General features: G+C 42.8%; 1 protein-coding gene across 3 annotated transcripts; it reads right to left on the bottom strand.

The window, feature by feature from the left end:
* Nucleotides 1-12,248: 12,248 nt before the first annotated feature.
* Nucleotides 12,249-20,185, bottom strand: Olfr316 (olfactory receptor 316). Of its 3 annotated transcripts, none has more exons than XM_006533351.1 (4): nucleotides 20,146-20,185; nucleotides 18,371-18,584; nucleotides 14,885-14,924; nucleotides 12,249-14,111 (listed from the first exon to the last, which is right to left on the bottom strand). In XM_006533351.1, exon 4 carries the CDS (start codon nucleotides 14,046-14,048, stop codon nucleotides 13,128-13,130), a length of 921 nt encoding a protein of 306 aa, XP_006533414.1. In that variant the 5' UTR covers nucleotides 14,049-14,111; nucleotides 14,885-14,924; nucleotides 18,371-18,584; nucleotides 20,146-20,185; the 3' UTR covers nucleotides 12,249-13,127. The 3 variants fall into 3 exon arrangements, with proteins under 3 accessions (XP_006533414.1, XP_006533416.1, NP_001011818.2); XM_006533353.1 differs by having other exon boundaries at nucleotides 18,371-18,515; nucleotides 20,146-20,184; NM_001011818.2 differs by lacking the exons at nucleotides 14,885-14,924; nucleotides 18,371-18,584; nucleotides 20,146-20,185 and having other exon boundaries at nucleotides 13,128-14,048.
* Between the last annotated feature and the right edge of the window lie 2,721 nt (nucleotides 20,186-22,906).

Here is a 22,906-nt window from a genome sequence, read left to right as displayed (position 1 = left end):
TTCTATTATACTCAACAGTCAGTCTTAGCAGTATCAGAAAACTTCTAGTTTACTTATGATTGACACTTAGACATGAAGCAGTTCTCATATTTATTGGAATATAAGATTAATTTTTAATTTTATTAATGTTTAAGATAATATTTGAAAAAACACCTGGCTGTCTCTATTAAAGGGAATTTTTTCTTCTCTGTTATCAAGCAGTTTTAATCCTGGGGAATGTTTACAGTATCTATCTACCTAATAGAAAAGGTTGCTCTAAGAGCATAGCTAGTTATAAAAGTATCTTTTATTTGCTTAATCTAATTGATGTCTTGGAGGCTTACTGCTGAATAAGCTTACCTTTTTTACTTCTTTCTGAATGCTTGGTTCAACTCAGCTGTTCTGGCTCAAACTCCTCTCCAAGCTGACTGATTCAATCTGGCTTCTCTCAGATTCTCACTGAATTGCTCTGTTTGGCCTGAAACTAACCTTGGCAATCAGTTCTACTCTTCTGGTTGCTTATTCTCTGGCTTCAACTGCCTCCTGTGACCTGAACTGACATGAAGTGCATGAACTCACGAACGGACTCAGTTCTACTGCACTGCACTCACTATACTGAGTCCTCACTGACTGACTCAGCTCCATTGAATTCAACTGAATGACCAGAACTGGCTGACCCTCTCTCCCTTCACTGCTCTTAAATAGCCTTTCTTTCCTGTGCTGTTCTTGTGAGAGTTGGACACTGCTGTGGTCTAGGAATCACCATCCAAACCATAGGCACCCATCTCAGTTAAGCAAGAAGAGTTAATTGAATGCATATCTTAATACTGTACATCCAACTGCAAAAAGGACTCAGGAGTCTGATTGCAGTGCTAGTCTGATCTCAGAGTAGATTTTGTATAGGAAAAACCAGGCTCAAAAGTTTAAAGGGCAAGGAGGGGGAGCAGTTGGCTTACTAGGCAAAGTATTATCAGCTAACATTTCCAAAAAGGAAAGAATAAGAAACTGGAAAGTTGAAGTTGCCCTGGATACCTTAAAATGTTAGAAATGTCAGAGCTATGGGATACCTGCCAAGGAAAGCTGCTAACAGGGAATGGAACTAGCCAAAGAGAACGAAGTGTATTGCTGCTGAATGCCAGACCTGCTCACAGAACTTAACAAGGATGACAGGAGTTAGAAATCTGAAGAGTACTTGAATATCAGACATGGAGACGTGGAGTTGGAAATTTGCCCACCTGGTTTTCTGTATTTGGTTCAGAATTTTTGGCTTGTTAGGAGATTATAGGTAAGAGACAGCATGAATCTCAGAAGAGACTTTGAACTTTGGACTTTTAACATTGTTGAGTCTGTTATAGATGATGGGGACTTTTGGAGTTGGATTAAATGTATTTTGCATTATGCTATGTTTAGGTTTGACCCCCAAAGGCTCGTGTGTTTGAACAAGCTTATGGTGGTTTGAATATGCTTGGCCTAGGAAGTGGCACTATTAGGGGGTGGAGGAAGTATGTCATTGTGAGCATGGGCTTTAAGACACTCATCCTAGCTGCCTAAAAGCCAGTATTCTCCTAGTGAACATCTGATGAAAATGGAGAGCTCTCAGTTCCTCCAGCCCCATGTCTCCCTGGATACTGCCATGCTCCTGCCTTGATGATAATGGACTGAACCTCTGAACCTGTAAGCCAGCCCCAATGAAATGTTGTCCTTATAAGAGTTGCTTTGTTCATGGTATTTGTTCACAACAGTAGAACTCTAAGACAGTTCACTATTAAAATAAAATAAAAAGGCAGTAATATTTCCAAAATATCAAGGATTGCCCTATCCCATCTCTGCCTCATCTTCTGGTCCATACTTCTACTGGAAATCCTGGATCTGTACTCCATCCCCTAGGCCACAGCTCTGTCTGTACCCCAGAAGTCCTGTTGCTACCTGGGACAACCAGGTGAGATCCCCACACCCCAATCTCCTATCCCTTGGGTCCACCAGTGATCCCAGAAGCCTTGTGGTATGCCCTGTCCCCTCTGCACTCCAATTTCTGACCCATGCTTCTGCTTGCCATCCCAGAAGCCTGCAACCATCAGAGAATACCAGCTCTGCCTACATCCCTGAAAGGAGTGCCACCCAGGACAACCAACTCTACCTGCAATCACAGAGGCCTGCTACCAATAGGGACTACCAGGCCTGCTAACACCAGGGACAACCAGATGGCTAAAGGCCAATGTAAGAACCAATCTGTGAGAGACCAAACTGTGGGAAACTAGGTCCCACCAGTAACTCTCACCCTAAAGATCCGGCTGACCCTTTGAAGGGAATTATGTCACCCCCTCCTTCATTGCCTCCACCTGGCGCCTGAGACTGCCAGCTTCACTCCCTCCTTCATGTCTCCACTTGGTGCCTAGAATTTCTTAGATTAAGGCAGCTTCACCTCCTCCTCCATGTCCCCGTTTGGTGCCCAGGACTGTTTCAGGGCCCACATTCCAAGATAAGCTGCAAGAAGCCTGTAATCAGCATCCACCCAAGATGTCCATCCCTTTCTCTGTATTTTATTATGCCCCCTCGACCCCTCCCTATTTTCTCTCACTGTGTGCTTATAATCAGGCTCCTAGCCTTCATTAAACAGACCATGACAACTCTTTGCTTGGTCTCGCTTCCCTTTCTCCGCTCATTTCTCTTTCAGGCCCTGGTCCTCCTCGACCCACAGAATAACTAAGTCCTGCTGGACAGGACAACAATCAACAAAAGCCAGGGTAGTATGGCACCACCAGAATCCAGATATCCTACTACCACGATCCTTGGTTGTCCTAACATACATGAAGCCCAAGAAAATTACCTTAAATCTAATCTTATGAAGATGATAGAGGTCTTTAAAGAGGAAACAAATAAGTCCTATAAAGAAATACAGGAAAATAAGATCAAAGAGATAGATGTCCTTAAAGGGAAATGAATGAATGAATAAATAAATAAATAGGAAGAAATTCAGAAAAATGCAATCGAACAAGTTAAGGAAATGAACAAAACTAATAAGTCCTAAACATGGAAATAGAAGAGTAAAGAAAACACAAACTGAGGCAATCCTAGAAATGGAAAATCCAGGAAAGAGAACACACAGGAGACGCAAACATCACCAACAGAATACAAGAGATGGAAGGAATAATCTCAGGTGTAGAAGATATGATAGAAGAAATTGATATGCCTGTCAAATATAATGCCAAATCTAAACAGTTTCTAACACAAAACATCTAGGACATTTGTGACACTATGAAAAGACCAAACTTAAGAACAATAGGAATAGAAGAAGGAGGAGATTCCCAGTTCAAAGGCCAAGAAACATCTTCAACAAAATCATAGAAGAAAATTCCCCTATCTTAATAAAAGTGATGGCTATAAACATACAAAAACACCAAATAGATTGGGCCACAAAAGAAAATCCTCTCACCTCATAATAATCAAAATGCTAAGTGTACAGAACAAAGAAAGAATATTAAAAGTTGGAAGGGAAAAAGGTCAAGTAGCATATAAAGGCAGACCTATCAGAATTATACCTGATTTCTCAACAGAGACTCTAAAATCCAGAAAGTCCTGGGAAGATGTCTTGCAGACCCTAAGAGACTGCAGATCTCAGCTCAGATATACTCAGCAAAACTATAAATCACCATTGATAGAGAAAATAAGCATGACAAATCCAAATTCAAACAATATATTTCCATTAGTGCAGCCCTACAGAAGATACTGGAAGGAAAATCCCAACACACAGAGGGTAACTACACCCAAGAAAACAAAAGGAATGAATTTCACACCAGCAGAAACAAATGAGAATCTCTCTCTCTCTCTTTTTCCCTCTCCTCCTCTCTCTCTCCCCACTCTCTCTCATACACACACACACACACACACACACACACACACACACACACACCACCAACAACAACAACTACCAACATCAAAATAACAGTCCTCAACATGAATGGATTCAATTCCCCAGGAAAAATACACAATACCAGAGTAGATGGGGAAACAGTATCTACCACTCTACTGCATACAAGAAACACACTTCAGAAAAAAATAAAAAAGGACACTACCTCAGAATAAGGGCTAGAAGACATTTGTTCAAGCAAAAGGACCCAAGAAACAAGCTGGAGTAGCCATTCTAAAACTCTAATAAAATAGACTTTCAACCAAAAGTAAGCAAAGAGGTGGGGAAAGACACTTCATACTCATTAAAGGAAAAAAAATCCACCAAGATGATGTCTCAATTCTCAACATCTATGCCCCAAATGCATCTATGACACACATTCATAAAGGAAACATTACTAAGGCTCAAATGATACACCCACCCCCACACATCAATAGTGGGAGACTTCAACACTGCATTCTCACCAATGGACAGGTCATCAAGAGAGAAACTAAACAAAGAAATAATGAAACTACATGACATTATGAATCAAATGGACCTAATAGACATCTACAGAACATTTCATCCACACACAAAAGTGGAACCTTCTTCAAAATTGACCATATACTCAGTCACAAAGCAAGCCTCAACAAATACAGGAAGAGTGAAATAAACCCTCGTATCTTAACAGATCATTATGGGTTCAAACTGGCCTTCAACAACAATAGAAACAAGGGAAAGCCTAAAACTCGTGGAGACTGAACAACTCCTCAGTGACCACTGTGTCAAAGAAGAAATTAAAAAAGATATTAAAGACTTTCTAAAATTCTATGGGGTGGTGAGCTGTGTGCACAGACGGCCTGGTCACTGGTTGAACACAGGCCTTGAACCCCGGTGACCCTTTAGGTGGTGACTTCTGCCTATGAGGGACAGCAGGTGTTCGGCCAAGCACCCTGGGCCCATGGCTCCTGTTGCAGCTACAGCCTCCCACATCCCCCTGAAGAGAGGTGTGTGGCCATCAGTCATGTAGGCAATGACTGAAGCTCCTGGTATTCTGTCTGGACTCTACCCCCACAGTTACCTGGCAACAGCCAGGTATGCTCCTCCCCACAGTTACCTGGCAACAGCCAAGTAGGCTGACCCACTATAAAAGGAGCTGTTTGACCTTCCTCTGTCTCTTACTCCCTTGCTTTTACTCTCTGGTCTCGGTCTCTCTCTCTCTCTCTCTCTCTCTCTCTCTCTCTCTCTCTCTCTCTCTCTCTCTCTCTCTCTCACTCTCTCGCCCTTTTGCTCCCCCTCTCTCCACTTTCCCTTCCCCCCTTCTCTCCATGTAGTCATGGCCAGTCTCTACTTCTCTACTCTTCTCCCTCTCTTAGCTTTTCTATAATAAATGCCTTAAAACAATGGATTGCCTCTTCACATCAAGATCCATGTCCTGGAGCAATGCAGCAGTTCTTCCCTTAATGAGCCACTTGTCTAACCTCCCACTGGAGGCCTCCCAGCACTCCCAGACACAGCTTCTGCTAAGTCAAGCCACTCACCACCAAGCTGCCCACCTGAGCAAGCCAAGGACTCTCCTCCCTGCAGTAACCATCTGATCTCTCTCTCTCTCTCTCTCTCTCTCTCTCTCTCTCTCTCTCTCTCTCTCTCTCTCTCTCTGTGTGTGTGTGTGTGTGTGTGTGTGTGTTCCTGGCTAGCTTTTTTAAACCTCCTCCTTTTGACTTTTAGCTACAGTCTCCAAATCTCATTTTAGACTTAACTAGCTCTACTTCTGATGGTGATTAGCTTCTACTCTCTGCCCCTTCCCCAGCCCCGCAGCAGGGCTCCTGTGGAGCTGCTTTTCAGATGGCAGCACCTGCCCTGAACTCTGCATCCTCTGTCTGCCAGCCAGCACATCATTCCTTCAGGTCCCTGCAAGCCAAAAGAAAAGATTCGCCCTCTCACACTGGCCAGTGGGCTGCCACTTTGACTAGAAAGTCCCTCACTCCCTCTGTCCCTGATTGTGCTATCTTGGCTGATTCCTTTGAGCTTTTCTTCAAGGTTGTCCTTTCATCTCCTGCTTTCCAAGAAAACCAAATGTAGAAATCAGGAACCTGTCTGCCAGAGCACACAGCCACCTACCTCATGGCAGAGCAGGAGCCCACCCCCACCCCACCTAAGCCCACCAAAGAAAAACCAAATGGCCTTAAGCCAAAAGTTTTCAGGCTTTGTTTAAATGCTTGTTCTTTCTAACAGGAATGCCTGAGACAATGTTCATGCTTGTCAACCCAAAATTTTCTTGCTTCTTTATTTAAATGTTTATTTTTTCCCTAGCATTTGTGATATATGTCCAAAAAATCTTTAAATTGTTTAAGATTTCTTTTAAGGTTCAAGAGTCATCTAATCTACTTCCACAGTCAAATCAACTATGCCGATTACCAATATTTAGTCCTTAATTAACAACCAGTTTCCCTTTACAGACAAACTGTTACTGTCTATCTGGTTGCATAATTTACATGATAATTTCTTCCTCAGCCATCCAAAGCAGACTTAAAGGATGCCTTCCAGGAGTAAATGCCTCAAATACCCTTGCTTTTCTAGGACCATAATAGCAGACTGTGATGTGCTCCTAAGCAAACTATTGCAGGCTTAACGTTTGCTACCCACCCTATGCAGAGATCTCCCTGCTGGGGTTCTGTTCCTCTGTTGTAATCACCCTACAGGTTTATCCCTCCCCGCCCCCCCCCCCCCAAGAAAAGGACAGTGCCTGCTGCCACAGATCCAGCAGAGATAGCACCATCCCCTGGCAACTGCCTGGGACAACAAAGCTGCCTCCCTCCAGACACCTCATCTAACTGAACTAACATCTAACTCCCCGAGACATGCTGAGATCCAGAGACACACACTGAGCCCCACAGAGGACAGACTTGGGACCTTCCAGCTACAGATGAACTCTTTTGCCAATGTCAAATGGCTGCTGAAATTGGGGGGAACTTACATGATAGTAAGGAAAACATGGTGTCTATCTAGATTAATCAAATTCTGTTTCAAACTGATGTTATTACCTTTAAACTGTATTACCCATGCAACAATAAATTGAGTCAATGACCTCTTGCCTTCCCAACCCCCACACTGAACTGTCCTTACCACTCTGGCTTAGTTGTGTTACCCCTCTGGCCTGTACAGTGTTTTCTGTTGATACTGCCTCCCCACCCAGAATTTTACTACAAATGACACAATCACTCCAGTAACCCCTCTCTTTTAAAAAAGTAAAAGGGGAAGTTGTGGGATGGTGAGCCATGCACAGATAGCCTGGTCCCCAGTAGAGCACAGGCCTTGAACCCCAATGACCTGGTAGGTGATGACTTCCACCTAAGAGGTATGGCAGGTGTTTTGCCACTCCTCCTGAACCCCTGGCTCCTGTTGCAGCTATAGCCTCCCACAGACCCCAAAAGAGGTGTGTGGCCATCAGTCATGTAGGCAATGCCCCAAGCTCCTGGTATTCTGTCTGGACTCAACCCCCACAGTCACCTGGCAACAGCCAGGTAGACTGGCCAAATATAAAAGGGGCTGTTTGCCCCCTCTTCTCTCTCTTACTCTCTTACTCATACTCTCTGGCCTCTCTCTTGCTTTCCTGCCCTCTTGCTCCCCCTCTCTCCACTTTCCCTTCCTCCCTCTCTCCACATGGTCATGGCCAGCCTCTACTTCTCTACTCTTCTCCTTCTCTCTGCCTTTCTATAATAAATGCCTTAAAAAAATGGACTGTGCCTTCTCATCAAGATTCACGTGATGGAGCAATGGAGCAGGTCTTCCCCAAACAAGCCACTTGTCTAACCTCCTGTCGGAGGCCTCCCTGTGCTCCAGCCACAGTCTCCACCAAGCCAAACAATCTGCTGAGCCTGCCTAGGACTCTCCTCCCCGTGGGACCCAGCCACAGCTCCCACCTTCTGCCCTTTTACATTTGACCCTAGGCCAGACCCTGCCCATGGACCCACACTCTGTTCTCAGCTCTTCCACAGCATAAGCAGAATCTGGGATGTTCAAGAGCTGAGAACCTGCCAGTCTCAGCCTCCATGTGGGCAAGGCCCCCTGAACCAATTCCGGCAGGTCTGTAGAGACCTCAGACTGTGCCTCTCTACCCCCAGAGCAGGGTCCTGTGGCTTCTCACAGCCCAATGCCCGCCTGGCGGTGCATGTGGGGTGCATGCAGTCAAACTCCAGCATCCATCTCCACAAGTGGCCTTGGCCTATAGCGACCAGATGCGGGATCCCATTTTTAACCCACAGAATGCAATGAAAATGAAGGAACAATATACTCAAAATTATACACAATATATTTTGGACATAGTAAAAGCAGTGCAAAGTGAAAAGTTCATAGAACTAAATGCCTTCATAAAGAAATTGAATAGATCTTATACTAGCTACTTAACCCCACCCCTAAAAGCTCTAGAACAAAAAAAGCAAATAGACCTAAGAGGAGTAGATGGCAGGAAATAATCAAATTCAGGGCTGAAATAAATCCTCTAGAAATAAAGAAAGCAACACAAAGAATCAATGAAACCAACAGCTGGTTCTTTGAGAAAATCAAGGAGATAGAAAAAAACTAACTAAAAAGCATAAATGCAGATTAACAAATCAGAAACAAAATGGGGACATAACAACAGACACTGCAGGAAATCCATTCATTAACTGGACTTAGCCACTCCCTAAACCAGAGCACATATGTAGCAGATATGCAGCTTTGTCTTCATGCAGGTTTCCCAACAACAGGAGCTGGGACTGCCCATGACTCTGTTGCTTGCTTGTGAACCCAGCTCCCTTAACTGGGCTGCCTTGTCTGAACTCATTGGGAGAGGATGTGCCCAGGTCTGCAGTGATATGATCTGTCAGGTTGGGCTGGTACTCAGGGAGACTTACTCCTTCTCAGAAGAGAAGGGGAGAGGGAATTGGGAGAAGAGACTGTGTGAGCAGGGGCATGGGAGTAGAATGTAGGACATAAAGTGAATGAATGAATGAATGAATGAATGAATGAATAATAAATAAATAAAGTTTTAGGATCTCCAATATATAAGGTATATAACACGTATTCCCTATCTAAAGGAGAGGAATTAAGGCATACTAGGGAAAGATCAGATCACAGTATGACCAAAACCCGGCAGAGACAACAACAAAGGCTGCAGTCTATGTCTGGCATCTAGGATTTGAAATCCATTCTGTTCCAAAGGCTTAGGTAGCCCCACTGCTCCAGCTTGGCTGCCTGTAGCACACATAGCCTCTGCCTTTGGACCTGCTCCTCACCATGTGCGCAGTTATCCTTGTCAATGATCCACAGTTCTGCATCTCCAACATCCTGGGGTCTCCATTGCAATCTAGGCTTCACCTTCACAGCTGCATGCAGGGACTTGGACCCCACCACACATTGCCTGACCTCAGCTGCTCTCCATGCCCCTCCCCCAGTCCTTCATCTTTCATGAGTCCTTCAAATTCAGTTCCCTGTGGATAGTTCTGCCAAGGTCTGCTGCCAGTTTGGCATGGAGCCTGACCGCACTGTCTCCCACCTGACCACAGCTGCATCAGTTGTGACATTGGGGAAGCAAGACTAGGTAGTTGTTGTAGAGGAGCAAGAACTCAGTTCAGCCTTTCTTGTTTCATGTAATCTTGTATCTTTACACACTGGAGCCTATGATGGGTAGGGTTTTGACATCAAGATACTTTCTCATTGTCACCGTGCCTAGCACCAAGTTTCATGGCACTAACCTCTTCAACAACTACAGCTGCTTCCCTGTGTGTACATTGTCTAAACTTTTAGCTTGCTCTCACACCTATCCTCTGCCAAGTGAATTAGTTAATCATCCGTACATCTGACATCACTCAAGTTCTCAGGACATGGGCATAATGAAGTCAGAATCTTGGCCACAATATCACATGAATGGCTGGTGTCTACCTACTTCCTGGTAGAGTTTTTGTTCTCCTTGGAAATGTCATAAGCTAGGTGTCTACTGCCCACATTTCTCTCAATGTTCTTATCTCTGAGCTTCCACTAAATGTTGCAGTGAGCTCTGCTTCAGTACACTGGGGCTTTTCTATCCTAAAGACCTAAATTCTTCACTCCAGTCAGAAGACACTTCCAGAGTCTCAAGAACTACAATGTAAGGTTTTTCCCAGCCAGGGCTTTGCTAGTTGATATCAATTTCTGTACTACATTCTTTCCCTGGTACTGTGATAAACTACCTCTAAGAAAGCACCTTGAGAAAGTTTCATTGGTTCGAAGTCTCAGAGGAATATGATGGAAAAGATGGTAAACATGACAGCAAGTAGGGACTGCATGGTGGTTTGGACAGGAGGCTGGCTGATCACATTGCAGCTGCACTCAGGAAGCAGAGCACAGGACAGGAAGTAGGGCCAGGGTCCACAACCTCAGGACCCCCCCTAGTGACCCAGCTCACTGAGGTTCCATATGATAAAAGTTCCAAATCTACCCAAACATTATTGCCACTGGGGACCAAAGATTCAAATATAGGATCTGTAGGGACAGATCACCCTCGAATCACAGCAATGGGAGACACATGAGATGAGAGTATTGAGGGTACTTAGCAACCCCAGTCTTTCAATTTAGAGTGAGTTTATGGACCACATTAACGATAAGAAGATAAAAGAGCAAAAGCAAGTCACTCATGGAGGATGCAATTCCTATTTTCTTTAACTTTTATTTTATCTGCGTTGGTGGGAGGGTGTCAAGTACCTTGGACATAAAGTTACAGGTAGTTGTCATCTGGAAATTGAACCCAGAACCCTTGGAAGAACAGGAAGGGCTCTTACACTGAGCCATCTCTCTAGTGACAGTCATGGTGTGTTGTCACAGAGATAGAAAACTAAGACAGTTTGCGGAAGGCCTGACACTTAGATTTCTATTAATAACCCAGGTCTTTTGGGGGCACTATTTTCATCCTTTGAAGGGTATCTCTAGCTAAGTCCCTTTCACTTTAAAATTTCACTATATTTTTAAGTGAAATAGAGTAATGTTATTTTTCTTCTCTTTCTTTTCTCAAACCTCATCCACATTTCCAATTTTCAATTTGATAACCCTCTTTTATTGATGATAACTGTTATAGACATGTATGTATTTATATATAGTATATAAAATATGTATATAATAAATCATGTACACACATGTATACATACACAACTTGTGGAGTATATTCATTTTTTACCATTTATTTATTCATTTTTACATCCTGATTGTTTTCCCTTTGTTGGTCCCTCCTCACACAATTCACCCCTCTTCACCATCCCTTTTTCCTCTGAGAGTTTGGGGCACCCTTGGTATCTGCCCACCATGGTGTATAATCTCTGTACAGGGTTAGGCGTATCTTCCCTCACTGTGGCCTGACATGGAAGCTGGGTATGGGAATGGGATTTCACAGACAGGCGACAGACAGAACAGGTGTTTCTATTTTCATTCAATGTATCACTTTAATTATTGCTACTAATTACAAAGAAGCAACAACGACTCTGTAATATATTTCATAACAATTATTATTATTATTATTATTATTATTATTATTATTATTATTATTATTATTGTTAATAAGTGTGGTGTGATATGGATATGTGCACATAAGTTCTCCTGGAGTCAGAGGCCCAAGACACCCTGGAAGTGGAGTTACAGAGAGTTGTAAGCTGTCTCACATGGGTGCTGGCAATTAAACTCAAGTCTTTTGGAAGAGCAGCAGCCAGTGTTACTAATGGCTCTGTCACCTCTCTAGCCCCACAATACACACACACACACACACACACACACACATATATATATATATATGTATATATATATATATACATATATACATATATATATATATATATATATATACATATACATATATATATATATATATATATATATATATATATATATATATATATGGTGGCTCACAAGCATCTGTGACTTCAACTTAAAAGGAAAACAAAAGCCAGTGATTGTCTTTTTTAAAATCTGTGCACGCAAGCCGGGCGGTGGTGGCACACGCCTTTAATCCCAGCACTTGGGCGGCAGAGGCAGGCAGATTTCTGAGTTCGAGGCCAACCTGATCTATAAAGTGAGTTCCAGGACAACTAGGGCTACACAGAGAAACCCTGTCTCAAACAAACAAACAAACAAACAAACAAACAAACAAACAAATCTGTGCACACTGATACACAATGTTATTCTCAACACTAGTTTGAGGCTATTCTGGTCCACAGAGGGAGCTCCAGGATAGCCAGGACTACATAGAAACGCTGCGTACAAACATACATACATACATACATACATACATACATACATGCATGCATGCATGCATACACATGCACGCACACATATAATCTTGTTCTTAAAAGATATTCAGAAAGTTTCTTGACATAACATTATTGCTTTTAGCATTTATTGTATATTAGCCATGGACAATATGCAAACATTGTCTACAGATTTCTAGAGCAGAACCATTCTGGGTCTGTTTTTCTAAATGTTCTTATCATAAGTTAGCAAGGGTGATCAACATAAATTTAAGCATGGGAGAGCGACATAGAGGTGTTCGTGGAAAGAGACAAAGTGCATTCTGTCAGACAGATCCATTAATGATGTTTATTACAAAGTCATAGTGAATTTGGGGAATGGTATTAATAAAGGGAGTCAGCAAGACATCATTAAAGAGCTTAGAGAGCTTGGAAATCTCATTCATGTGGTAATAATCACACAAGCATCAAGGCAAGCATTAAGTTGGCTCCCTTCCTATTTCTTTCAGAATTGACCTTAAAATATGTCACATTATAAAATACACACACACACACACACACACACATTATTATATAACAGTTGCATCTGCAAAAGAAAACCAATAAAATATTCCAGATTTCAGCAAAATTCATGCATAGGTACAGTTGTATTCCTAAACTACAGAGTTTCCAGAGCAAGACAAGTGCACAGCAGGCAACTGTACTGGCTCCCACAGTTGGAGAAGTCATGGTTCCTTACATCAGGGCCAAAGAAAAGAAAGTTCTGTGGAAAGCCAACCCAGGCTGACTGGCAGCCAGAGATGCTAGGGCCTGGGACAAAGGCTGTCCATCTCTCTCAGAATCAACATTCAGATTCAATTCATCAACTGGATGGTTACGTGCTCTTGTTCAGTCAGTGACACAAGCTGATGAGCTTCCCCAAGAATATCAATCCTGAAATCATCCCAGAGAGTGTCCAAGACCAGCCTCTGTATGAGTCCACAGGGTGACCCAAAGTCCCGAGTCATTATCCTTCATTTCATTTGTCTCCTCAGGGCCCCCATGACCTCCTTGTTCCTCAGGCTGTAGATGAATGGGTTCAGAACAGGGGTGACGATTGAGTAGAGCACAGCCACCACTTTGTCCCTTCCAGGAGAATGCAAGGTGTGTGGCTGGGTGTAGGTGGAGAGAGTGGTGACATAGAACAAGCTGGCCACAGTCAGGTGTGAGGAGCAGGTGGACACAGCTCTACTCTGTCCCTTCCCTGAACCCATCTGGATTACAACAACCAACACCCGAGCATAGGAAGCTAGGATGGCCAGGAAGGGGAGCAGCAGAATGACAAGTCCACTCACGAGGACTGTATGCTCATACTGGGACGTGTCTTCACACACCAGTGGCAGGAGAGATGGAACCTCACAGAAAAAGTGGTTAACCATCCTAGAGCCACAGAATGGAAGTTGAAACACATACACTGTGTGCACTGATGCAGTGATGGAGCTGCTGCTCCAGGCACTGGCGACCATGGAGCAGCAGATCTTCCTGCTCATGAGCACAGGGTAGTGCAAGGGTCGGCAGATGGCTATATACCTGTCATAGGACATGAAGCCCAGCAGGAGGGCTTCAGACCCACCCAGGGTCAGAAAAACAAAGGCTTGGATCACACAGCCCAGAAAGGAAATGGCCTTGGTGTCTGAGAGGAAGTTAGCTGCCATCTTGGGCACAGTGGTGGAGATGTACATCATGTCCATGATGGAGAGCTGGCTGAGGAGAAAGTACATGGGGGTGTGGAGTCTTTGGTCCAGCCTGATGAGGATGACCAGTGTGATGTTGCCTATGAGAGCCACTGCAAAGAGGATGGAGATGACTGTGAAGAGGAAGGTGTCCATGTGTCCATCCTGGAAAAGACCAACCAAGGTGAAGTCTGTCCCACAGCTGCGGTTTCCTGACTCCATGGCTTAGACTGAACCATCAGAGCAGATGCACTCTGGAAAGGGCGTGGCCTGGTGAGGACTGTCCTTGAGGAGGAAATGACAATTATTACATGGGATAGAGTTTTGGACTTGCTCTAGGACACGCTCTCTATCCTGTGTTTTATGCTTTCATTTATTGAAAAACAATCCTTTTGGTTATTTATACTAATTCTATTATTGCAGAACAGGTAATAGTTACACATTCTAATGTAAGACTTTTACATTTCAGTGGGACCATGTAGAGTACATGTATTAAACCGGAGGACCCCTTCCCTTCTCCTGGTCATTTCTCATGTTTGATGTCTGCAAGCTCTTCTGTCTCAATGTTCTTGTAACTTATAATATGGAAATGGAAGCAAATTTTCAGGACAGCTAAATTAAAATGCAAAAGAGAAATTACTCTGTTTATCTGTTTTGCTTTCGAAAATTATATTCCCACCAGTAGATTCTCTTCCTTGAGGAATTAGAGCTTAGATCTTTAGCAGGGAGAATATTTTCTGGGTTCTCTCACATTTCTGATTAAGTAGAGCAGAGCTGATCAAATACAGTATAATGTTTTTGTAGGGTTTTTAAAAATATTTTCTTTATTTACATTTCAAATGTTATTCCCTTTCCTGGTTTCCTCTCTGAAAAACACCCTCTCCTTCTCCTTCCCCCTCCCCCTCCCCCTTCTCACCAACCCACGCACTCCTGCTTCCTGGCCCTGGCTTTCCCCTACACTGGGGCATAGAGCCTTTATAGGACAGTATAATTTTTAATGATTCTTTATTTTAGCTCTCAATTTTTGTCATAAATAGGAATTAAGGGTCTTGTATTACCTTCATAGAAGTTTGCAGTCCTTATGAGTTTAATTCATTCCTGTAAAATTAACATGGAAAAGGTACAATGACATAAGAAATCAATTGGTTAGTGTTGGAAAGATGGCTCAGCAGGTAAGGGCAGTGACTGTTCTTATAGAGGACGCAGGTTCAAGTCCCAGTACATTCATGGCAGCTTGCAACTGTCTGTAACTCCTCCTCCAGGGGCATCTAATGTTTTATTCTGGCTTCCATGGGTACTAGATATACAAGTGTTGCATACCACCAGATGCCCATATAAAATCAAATCAAATCAAATCAAATCAAATCAAATCAAGTCAAATCACTTGGTTGAATTTGACTTAGTGCTTTTTATTTTTGAGCTACAGTGCAGAGATTTTTAAATGAAATCTATAGAACTGAAACTTTTGTTGTGTACTGACACCAACCTGGGCTTCCCCATATTTGTAAGGGAATGATGCTTTTTGGTAACAAGTGGTTCTAGATACCTGGTGAAATGGCCTGAAATAGTTTTATTTTTTGGCATATATTTGACCTTGAATATCTGACCATGGGTAGTAATAATTCCTGAAACACAATATCATGGAGGCATTACCATGTGGCTGAAATGTTTTACTGTTTTGAGAATTAAAATGTGAGGAAAAAGATCTTGCAAACACAAAACAGACCAACTGTATAAATTGGAATTATTAAAGCAAAATAATTTTTTCTCACCTTTTCCCCATTTTGTAGTAGCCTAAAACAGTCCACATTGTCAACACACTTCCAATCATAGGTAAGCTATATTTTAATATTACTGTAAGAACAGTTTGTGTATTACATTAGCTAGACTAGTTCTCACATACACAGACTCTGTGGCAGCAGATGGTTCTTTTAGTAATGAACTTCAACTTCAAGATTCCAAATCTCAAACTGTGACCCATAAATTCTTAAAAGTTCAGAAAGAAAAATGAGGACAGTGGATGTTCAAAGTATTGTCAATAGGGTGTCATAGTAAATTCCCCTATAATATTTTATGGAAGAGATAAAAGAGTATAAAACATCTGCGAGAGAACTTCACCTTGAAATACACGCACTATGTAAAATAGACCACATGAGTTATGAGGTTATTAGTATTGTACCAAGCTGCTACATAAAGCAAAGACAACCGCCATTTCTTAGGTGTAGTCAGGCAACACAACTTGGACTCTGCTTTTACTGTGAGGTTTTTTGTTTGTTTGTTTGTTTGGTTGGTTGGTTGGTTTTGGTTTTTCTTTTTAATAGAACGTACATTGTGTTGGGTGTATAGGTCAATGGGAGTAAGTGGGGAGGTTGAAGAAGATCTGACAGGAGTTGTGGAGGTAAAAAAAATTATAAAAGTGTATTGCATGAAATTTCAAACAATAAATGAAAACAGGGAGAAAACAACTCTTAAAATGGCAACCCAAGGAGCTAAAGGGGTCTGCAACCCTGTAGGTGGAACAACAATATGAACCGGTATCCCCTGGAGTTCGTGTCTCTAGCTGCATATGTATCAGAAGATGGCCTAGTCGGCCATCAGTGGAAAGAGAGGTCCATTGGTCTTGCAAACTTTATATGCCTCAGTACAGGGGAACGCCAGGGCCAAGAAGTGGGAGTGGGGGGGGGTAGGGGAGTGGGGGGGGAGGGTATGGGGGACTTTTGGGGTAGCATTGGAAATGAATTGAATTGGAAATGGAATGAAGAAAATACCTAATTAAAATAAAATAAAAAAAGTAAAGTTTTCCTATTGTAAAAAAATGACAACAAAAAATGAGAAACATTTTTCAAATATTTGAAATGATCATGCCATGGCCACTGTAATGCATTTGCATTTGTCTTTGAAAGATATACATACTGAAAAAATTCTAGTGTGGATGAAGTAAAAATTAAGAAAAGTTATGTGTGTGTATGTGTGTGTGTGCATATGTTTGACAGTATGTGTGTGTATTTATATGTATGTGTGTGAAAGTCTGTGTATCTATGTATGTGTGCACACGTGTGTGCTCATATGAGTGTGTGTGTTCTCACATACAACACGTTTCAGAAATGGATCGTTCCCTTGTAAAGGGTGTGGTGTCTTGAGAAGCCCAGAGCAGCAGGAACATCCCGAGCCCCACCTGAGGGATTCATGTCACAATCACCTCTTTTACTTGATGAAGGCCTGAAAAAAGACCACTTTAATTTTTTTGACACAACTTTGTTTAGCTCATGCTGGTTTGGGAACACCATGTAGCCAAGCATAAAGATCACAATCTTGTTATCCTCCTGCCTCTGCCTCCCAGGTGTTAGGATTACAAGTGTGCGCCATCACACCCATATTATGAAATTCTGGATCAAACAGAGGCTTGCTGCAGGACGGGCAAACAAGGCTCTGATGAACTAAATCCTTAATCCTACATGGAACTGAACTCAACAGAGAGTCAATTAGTGACCTGAAGTTTACCAGGTAACAAGTCAACGCACTCTACCTCAATGACTTGTAAATTACAATCAAAATGAATTAAAAAAAAAAAACACTGAGAAGCAGTCTAACACCACATTTACAATCCTGATAAGCACATTTCAAGGTCCCGTCCTACAGCTCTAGAGTGCTGATGCAGAACTATCTGCCTTCGAGGTCACAGCTAAGTCCAGCAGCATGAGTTCAGCCACACACAGCCCTGTCCATTTGAAAACTTCACTGCTCGTCAATCCCAGACCTTACACAGAGAGAGATGCGGTGATTTTTCCTGACCATTTTCACAGACTCAGCAAGGAGTCCACTGTCAACAAAATGAGCAGCAGCTTGGAGATGTCTCTACTACAGCACTGCCTTTTCTCTCTGAGAGCCTCACACAAGTCTGTACCACTGGCCTGTATGTTTAGTGTGAATTTGAACACAGATGTGCCAGTCATTCTACCATAGAATGGTTTAACCATGGACAGTAACTCACAAAGGCACCCAGGACCTGGAAAAATGGTGCAACTAGGGACATGGAAATAGCAATTTCTCACAGGAAAGCTAAAAAAAAAAAAAAAAAAAAAATCAAGTCAACAGTAGAATTAAATGTACTATGTATTATAAAATATTTATGGTATTTTAGACATGTAATATACTCTTCTGCATATCAGGAATATGGTAAAATATAATTTTATGATTACTCTAGTTTAAAAACTGAGGTCTAAACAAGAAAGAGATGTATTTCCATAATACCCAAGAAGGAAGCCTGTGACTCTGTCAGGTCCTGCTCCATCAGGGGAGAGTTCATTGGACTACCATTCCTGTGCTCTGATGCAGGAGCATTGATCCCCAGCTCTCATCCTTAAAACTATGAGATGTTACGCTCTTCAGAGCCTGGGTAACCTGGCTGCACACACTTTCACAATGCACATATTTTAAAAGCAATACATAGAAATGCTTCTAGCCTGGAATGAATCTAAATCAGAACATGAGCCAAGAAGAAAAGGATGCAGCATGCAGTACAGGGCGATGACTGTCAGACGTACCTGAACCAGCAGGGGAGGATGAGTTGTGTCTTCTCAACAATCCTCACTCAGTTCTGCTTCATTTCAATACTTCACTGGCTGCAGGGCTCCTCGACAGTTGAAGGATGCACTGGGAACCAACCTTCTGGTCCCCACTCACCTGAGCCTTGAACATGGCAGAGAATGATGGACCCTTTCCTCCAGATTTCTAGGGATATGGGCAGGGTGTTGTATCCTAGCATAAACCACAACAATGACTGTGGTCTACACAAACTCTTTGCTGCAGATAAATCTTCTCTCTGGGATGTTTACAGGGAAAAAGACCTGCAAAGGCTAGCTTCCTCACAGTTCATCCCACACCATTACTAGATAGTATACCCATGCCTTCCTCAATGCCCTTTTAAATGAAATTATGATATTCGTGAATAATTTTTACCAAACAGACATAGGAAAGAAAAGTGATGTGTTCTGAGGGATGCATCCACTCAAGCCAAGTCTTCTGAAGTAGAAAGGCTACACTCCCGTGGCCTCTAATCTCAACCGTGCTTTAGGAACTATGCCTATTCTGTGAATTTGGAAGCTGTTCCTTTCGCCTTATATAAATAGACCTTCAGTCAGCACTAAATCCTGAGTGGAAAGTAGAATTGAAATAAAAAAGCTGTCATTTTATAACCCTGGCAAATGGTTTGGATGTCTCCAAGGATCTGGCTACCTGATGAAGGTTGAGACTCACAGGAGTTCTGTCTCAGACCTTCTGGGAAAACTAGTCTCCCATCCACAATTAAACATACCATGTACAGAACATGTGTTTCATTAGAACTGCTGTCTGCATTCCATTTAAGTAAAGCATTTAAAATAGGGTTCAGAATTAATGCTCAAAATTTTTGTTCTAATTATTAACAGTCACAGTTGGAAGTTTGAAAACTCTGGTTCTAATGTTCATGTGTGATACACATAGCTGCTCATAAGTAACAATCAGAAAGGTATAGATAACTCAGAGCTACCTTATGATATTTTAGGAGTCGAATAACCCAGGCTTTGGTATGTTCCAATATTACAGCATCTACCCCTGATAACCACTTGATAACTGAGGTAGATTCAAACTTCTCAGAGTCCCAGGTACACTCAGATGCGCTGATACTTCATTGCATCCCATGGAGAATGGATTGAGCTGTCTCTAAGTGCCCACTTAATCTCTCCCTACTGCAACCAAGTTATTTAATTGAAGGGAGTTGCAGTAAGATTGAATTGAATGAATGTCCTTGCACACTGAGGTGACATCAGTGACTCTTGCTCAAGTGGAAAATGAGAAAGAAGCAGGGACCTGGGCAGAGTGACAACTGGAGTTGGGATCCAGAGGAAGCCAATGTGGGTTCTGCCTGCCTCATAGGCAGCTGGCTCCTAGGTTTCTAGCATATGCAGTATACACTACTTTACAACAGTGCCCATGACAGGAATCTTCATCCCAGTAAATGCTAACCAAGGCTTTGGGTAGGAAATCTATGCTCAAGATTGTCCCGGTCCTTAGTTCCCGCGGTGACACATGAACAACACGGACACCAAGGCGGGTTCACGCAGCAACTTTACTTTGGGCTTTTCCTTTTACAGCTCTCTTCCCCAGCAGCTTCTTCTTAGGGCAAGGGCTAAACTACTCCTATTACAACAGCTTCTGTTACTCTACTTCTACTCACGGCAAGGGCTAAAACAACTCCTATTACAACAGCTTCTCTTCTACTACTTCTACTCACAGCGGCAAGGGCTAAAAACTACTCTCTTTACTACTCTAGCCAACTCACCTCCTTTTAGCTCCACCCCACCTCATCCAATCAGAAGTCACACACACACACACACACACACACACACACACACACACACACACACACACACACACACACACACACACACACACACACACACACACACACACACGCACACACGCACACAAGCACGCACGCACGCACAAACGCACGCACGCAAGCACGCACGCAAGCACGCGCTCCAGGCATGAGCTCAGGTCGTTCACAGATAGGCTGACAGATCCTGATCACGAGGAACAGTCCAGCCTGGTAGGCAGCCCACGCATGCAGCCTCACTGCGCATGCTCCGGCAAGGCAGTAAACAAGTGGGTTTCTCTGGCCAGCTGCCGCAGCTGCTTCTCACATAAGATATGTCTAGAATGTGAAAAAACCCAATTGTTTTGGATCTTATCTTAAGAAGCACAAAACAAAGTCAAGTATATTCTGAGCAGTCCCTCAACCCACCATCTGGAAAAGCCTAGGGATTGCAGAAGGGGTTTGGCAATGCTACAGAAGAAAATAGTCAGTAACATAACCATGTACTAGTGAGGTGGCTCAGCAGAGTTCCAGCACTCTCGAGGACCAGCACTGGCATCTCAGCACCCATGTACCAAGCCTGGTATCCTGCTCACACCTGTACCCCAGCTCCTAGCTGGGCAGAGACAGGAGGATGACTGGTGCTTGTTAGTCTCCAGTTTTGCAGTGAAAACCTGATCCTCAGGTTCAGGGAGAGTCCCTGCTTCAAAGGATAAAGTGGAGAGTAATAGAAGAGGAGACACGACTGTCTTCTGTCCTCCATGTGTGTGCATGTGTGTATGTGTGTTTGTGTCTCTTTGCCCTTGTGTCTCTGTGTGTGTTCATGGTTCCACACCCCTCTTTCCCAATATGTCTACATTCACTTACAGACACACACACACACACACACACACACACACACACACACACACACACACACAAATATGTAAAGTATACATCTCACAAATAAAAACCTCTTGTGACAATGAACAACATCACTACAGTACAATGCAACCACTTGGAAAAATTACTGTTCCCAAAGGGATAATGGACAGCATAGGTAGCTAGGCTCTTTCTTGAAAATACTGCAATGTAAAATTCCTTTTTTTTAAAAAAAGAATTATTCATTTATTTTATTTATATGAGTACACTGTAGCTGTCTTCAGACACACCAGAAGAGGCCATGATGAGATCCCATTACAGATGGTTGTAAGCCACCATGTGGTTCCTGGGAATCAAACTCAGGACCTCTGGGAGAGTAGTCAGTGCTCTTAACCTCTGAGTCATCTCTCTAGCCCCCCAAAATAAAATTTCTAATTGTCCATCAAAATGTATTTGCTGAAAACATAAATATACTAAGACAGACTCCAAATTGAGAATTATACTTATGTTATTTCTTCTCCTGATGCTGTGATAAAATATCTTGATAAAGCAGCCTAAGGGAAGAAGGGTGTATTTTGACTCAAAGCCCCAGAAGGATATAGAACATCAAGGTGGGAAAGACATGGCAGCAGAAAGAGAAAGCAAGATTGTATGGGCAGAAGTTCATAATTGGGAAAACAAGCAGAGAACAGGAGCTGTGGCCAAGCTACACAACCTCAAAGCTCATTGCTATAGTACCAATTCTTTGGCATTTTCTATACCCTTTTTGTTTCCAAGTAATTGATGGTGTCTCTATGGTCTGCTCCAGCCAGTTATAGCTCCTTGTATTTTTAATAAAAAGCTGCAAGTCTAAGCTGGGCATGTTCTGAGCTAGTCTAACCTGACTAGGCTGCTAATACCCAGACAATTTACCTGCATCTGATCACGCCCTGACTCCCTTTGGTTCAAGTGTGTCCTCATGGCTACCCTCTCTCCTTACCTCATTGCAAATCCTCTTGTACTTTCAGGGTGGTCTCTCTACACCTCTTCTCCTTATCTACTCTGCCTCTGCCCTTGGTACCCTCCAACCTGGGATTGGAAGTCCTGCCATAAGCTTTTTTGCACAGCTAACTGGGTAGTCAGAACTTCATTAATCAGTGATGGTCAAAACAATTTTTACATAAAAGAGATTGTAGATGGCTGACCATGGCAGATGTCTGGGCATAGAAATCAGCATCCAAATACACATTGCATGAAACTATGCCCCCACATTTTCCCAGTGACCCACTTATTCCAGTGAGGCTCTTCCTCATGAAGGTTGCACAATCTTTTGGAACAGCGCCTCTATCTGGGTACCAGGTGCTTAAACATGTGAGCCTTTGGGTAACATTCTTCACTCAAACCACATCCTATGCCCGGTTCTCATAGGTCATTTCTTGATGCAAAGAGAATTTTGCTCATTGAAAGAGTCCCCATAGTCTTTAACAGCCTCCAAACTGTCATGGATTGGCAGGGTTAATATAGTCAAAACAGCTATCCTTCCAAAAGCAACCTACAGAGTCAATGCAATCCCCATCAAAATTCCAACTCAATTCTTCACTGAATAGCTGCATATGTAGCAGAAGATGGCCTAGTTGGCCATCATTGGGATCCCTTGGTCTTGCAAACTTTATATGCCCCAGTACAGGGGAATGCCAGGGCCAAGAATTGGGAGTAGGTGGGTAGGGGAGCAGGGCGGAGGGAGGGTATAGGGAACGTTCGGGATAGCACTTGAAATGTAAATAAAGAAAATACCTAATTAAAAAACTCAAAAAAAAAAACCCATGTGCAGCAAAAGTTAGCACTCTTTTTTTTGGGGTGGAGGCTGAGATAGAAAAAAAAAAGA

Source organism: Mus musculus, chromosome 11 (assembly GCF_000001635.26).
Source record: "Mus musculus strain C57BL/6J chromosome 11, GRCm38.p6 C57BL/6J".
In the NCBI taxonomy this organism is placed as follows: Eukaryota; Metazoa; Chordata; class Mammalia; order Rodentia; family Muridae; genus Mus; species Mus musculus.
This window is presented reverse-complemented; position numbering and strand designations above follow the sequence as displayed.

Coding starts and splice junctions, on each gene's coding strand:
- Olfr316 (XM_006533351.1), bottom strand. CDS start 14,048: ATGGAGTCAGGAAACCGCAGCTGTGGGACAGACTTCACCTTGGTTGGT.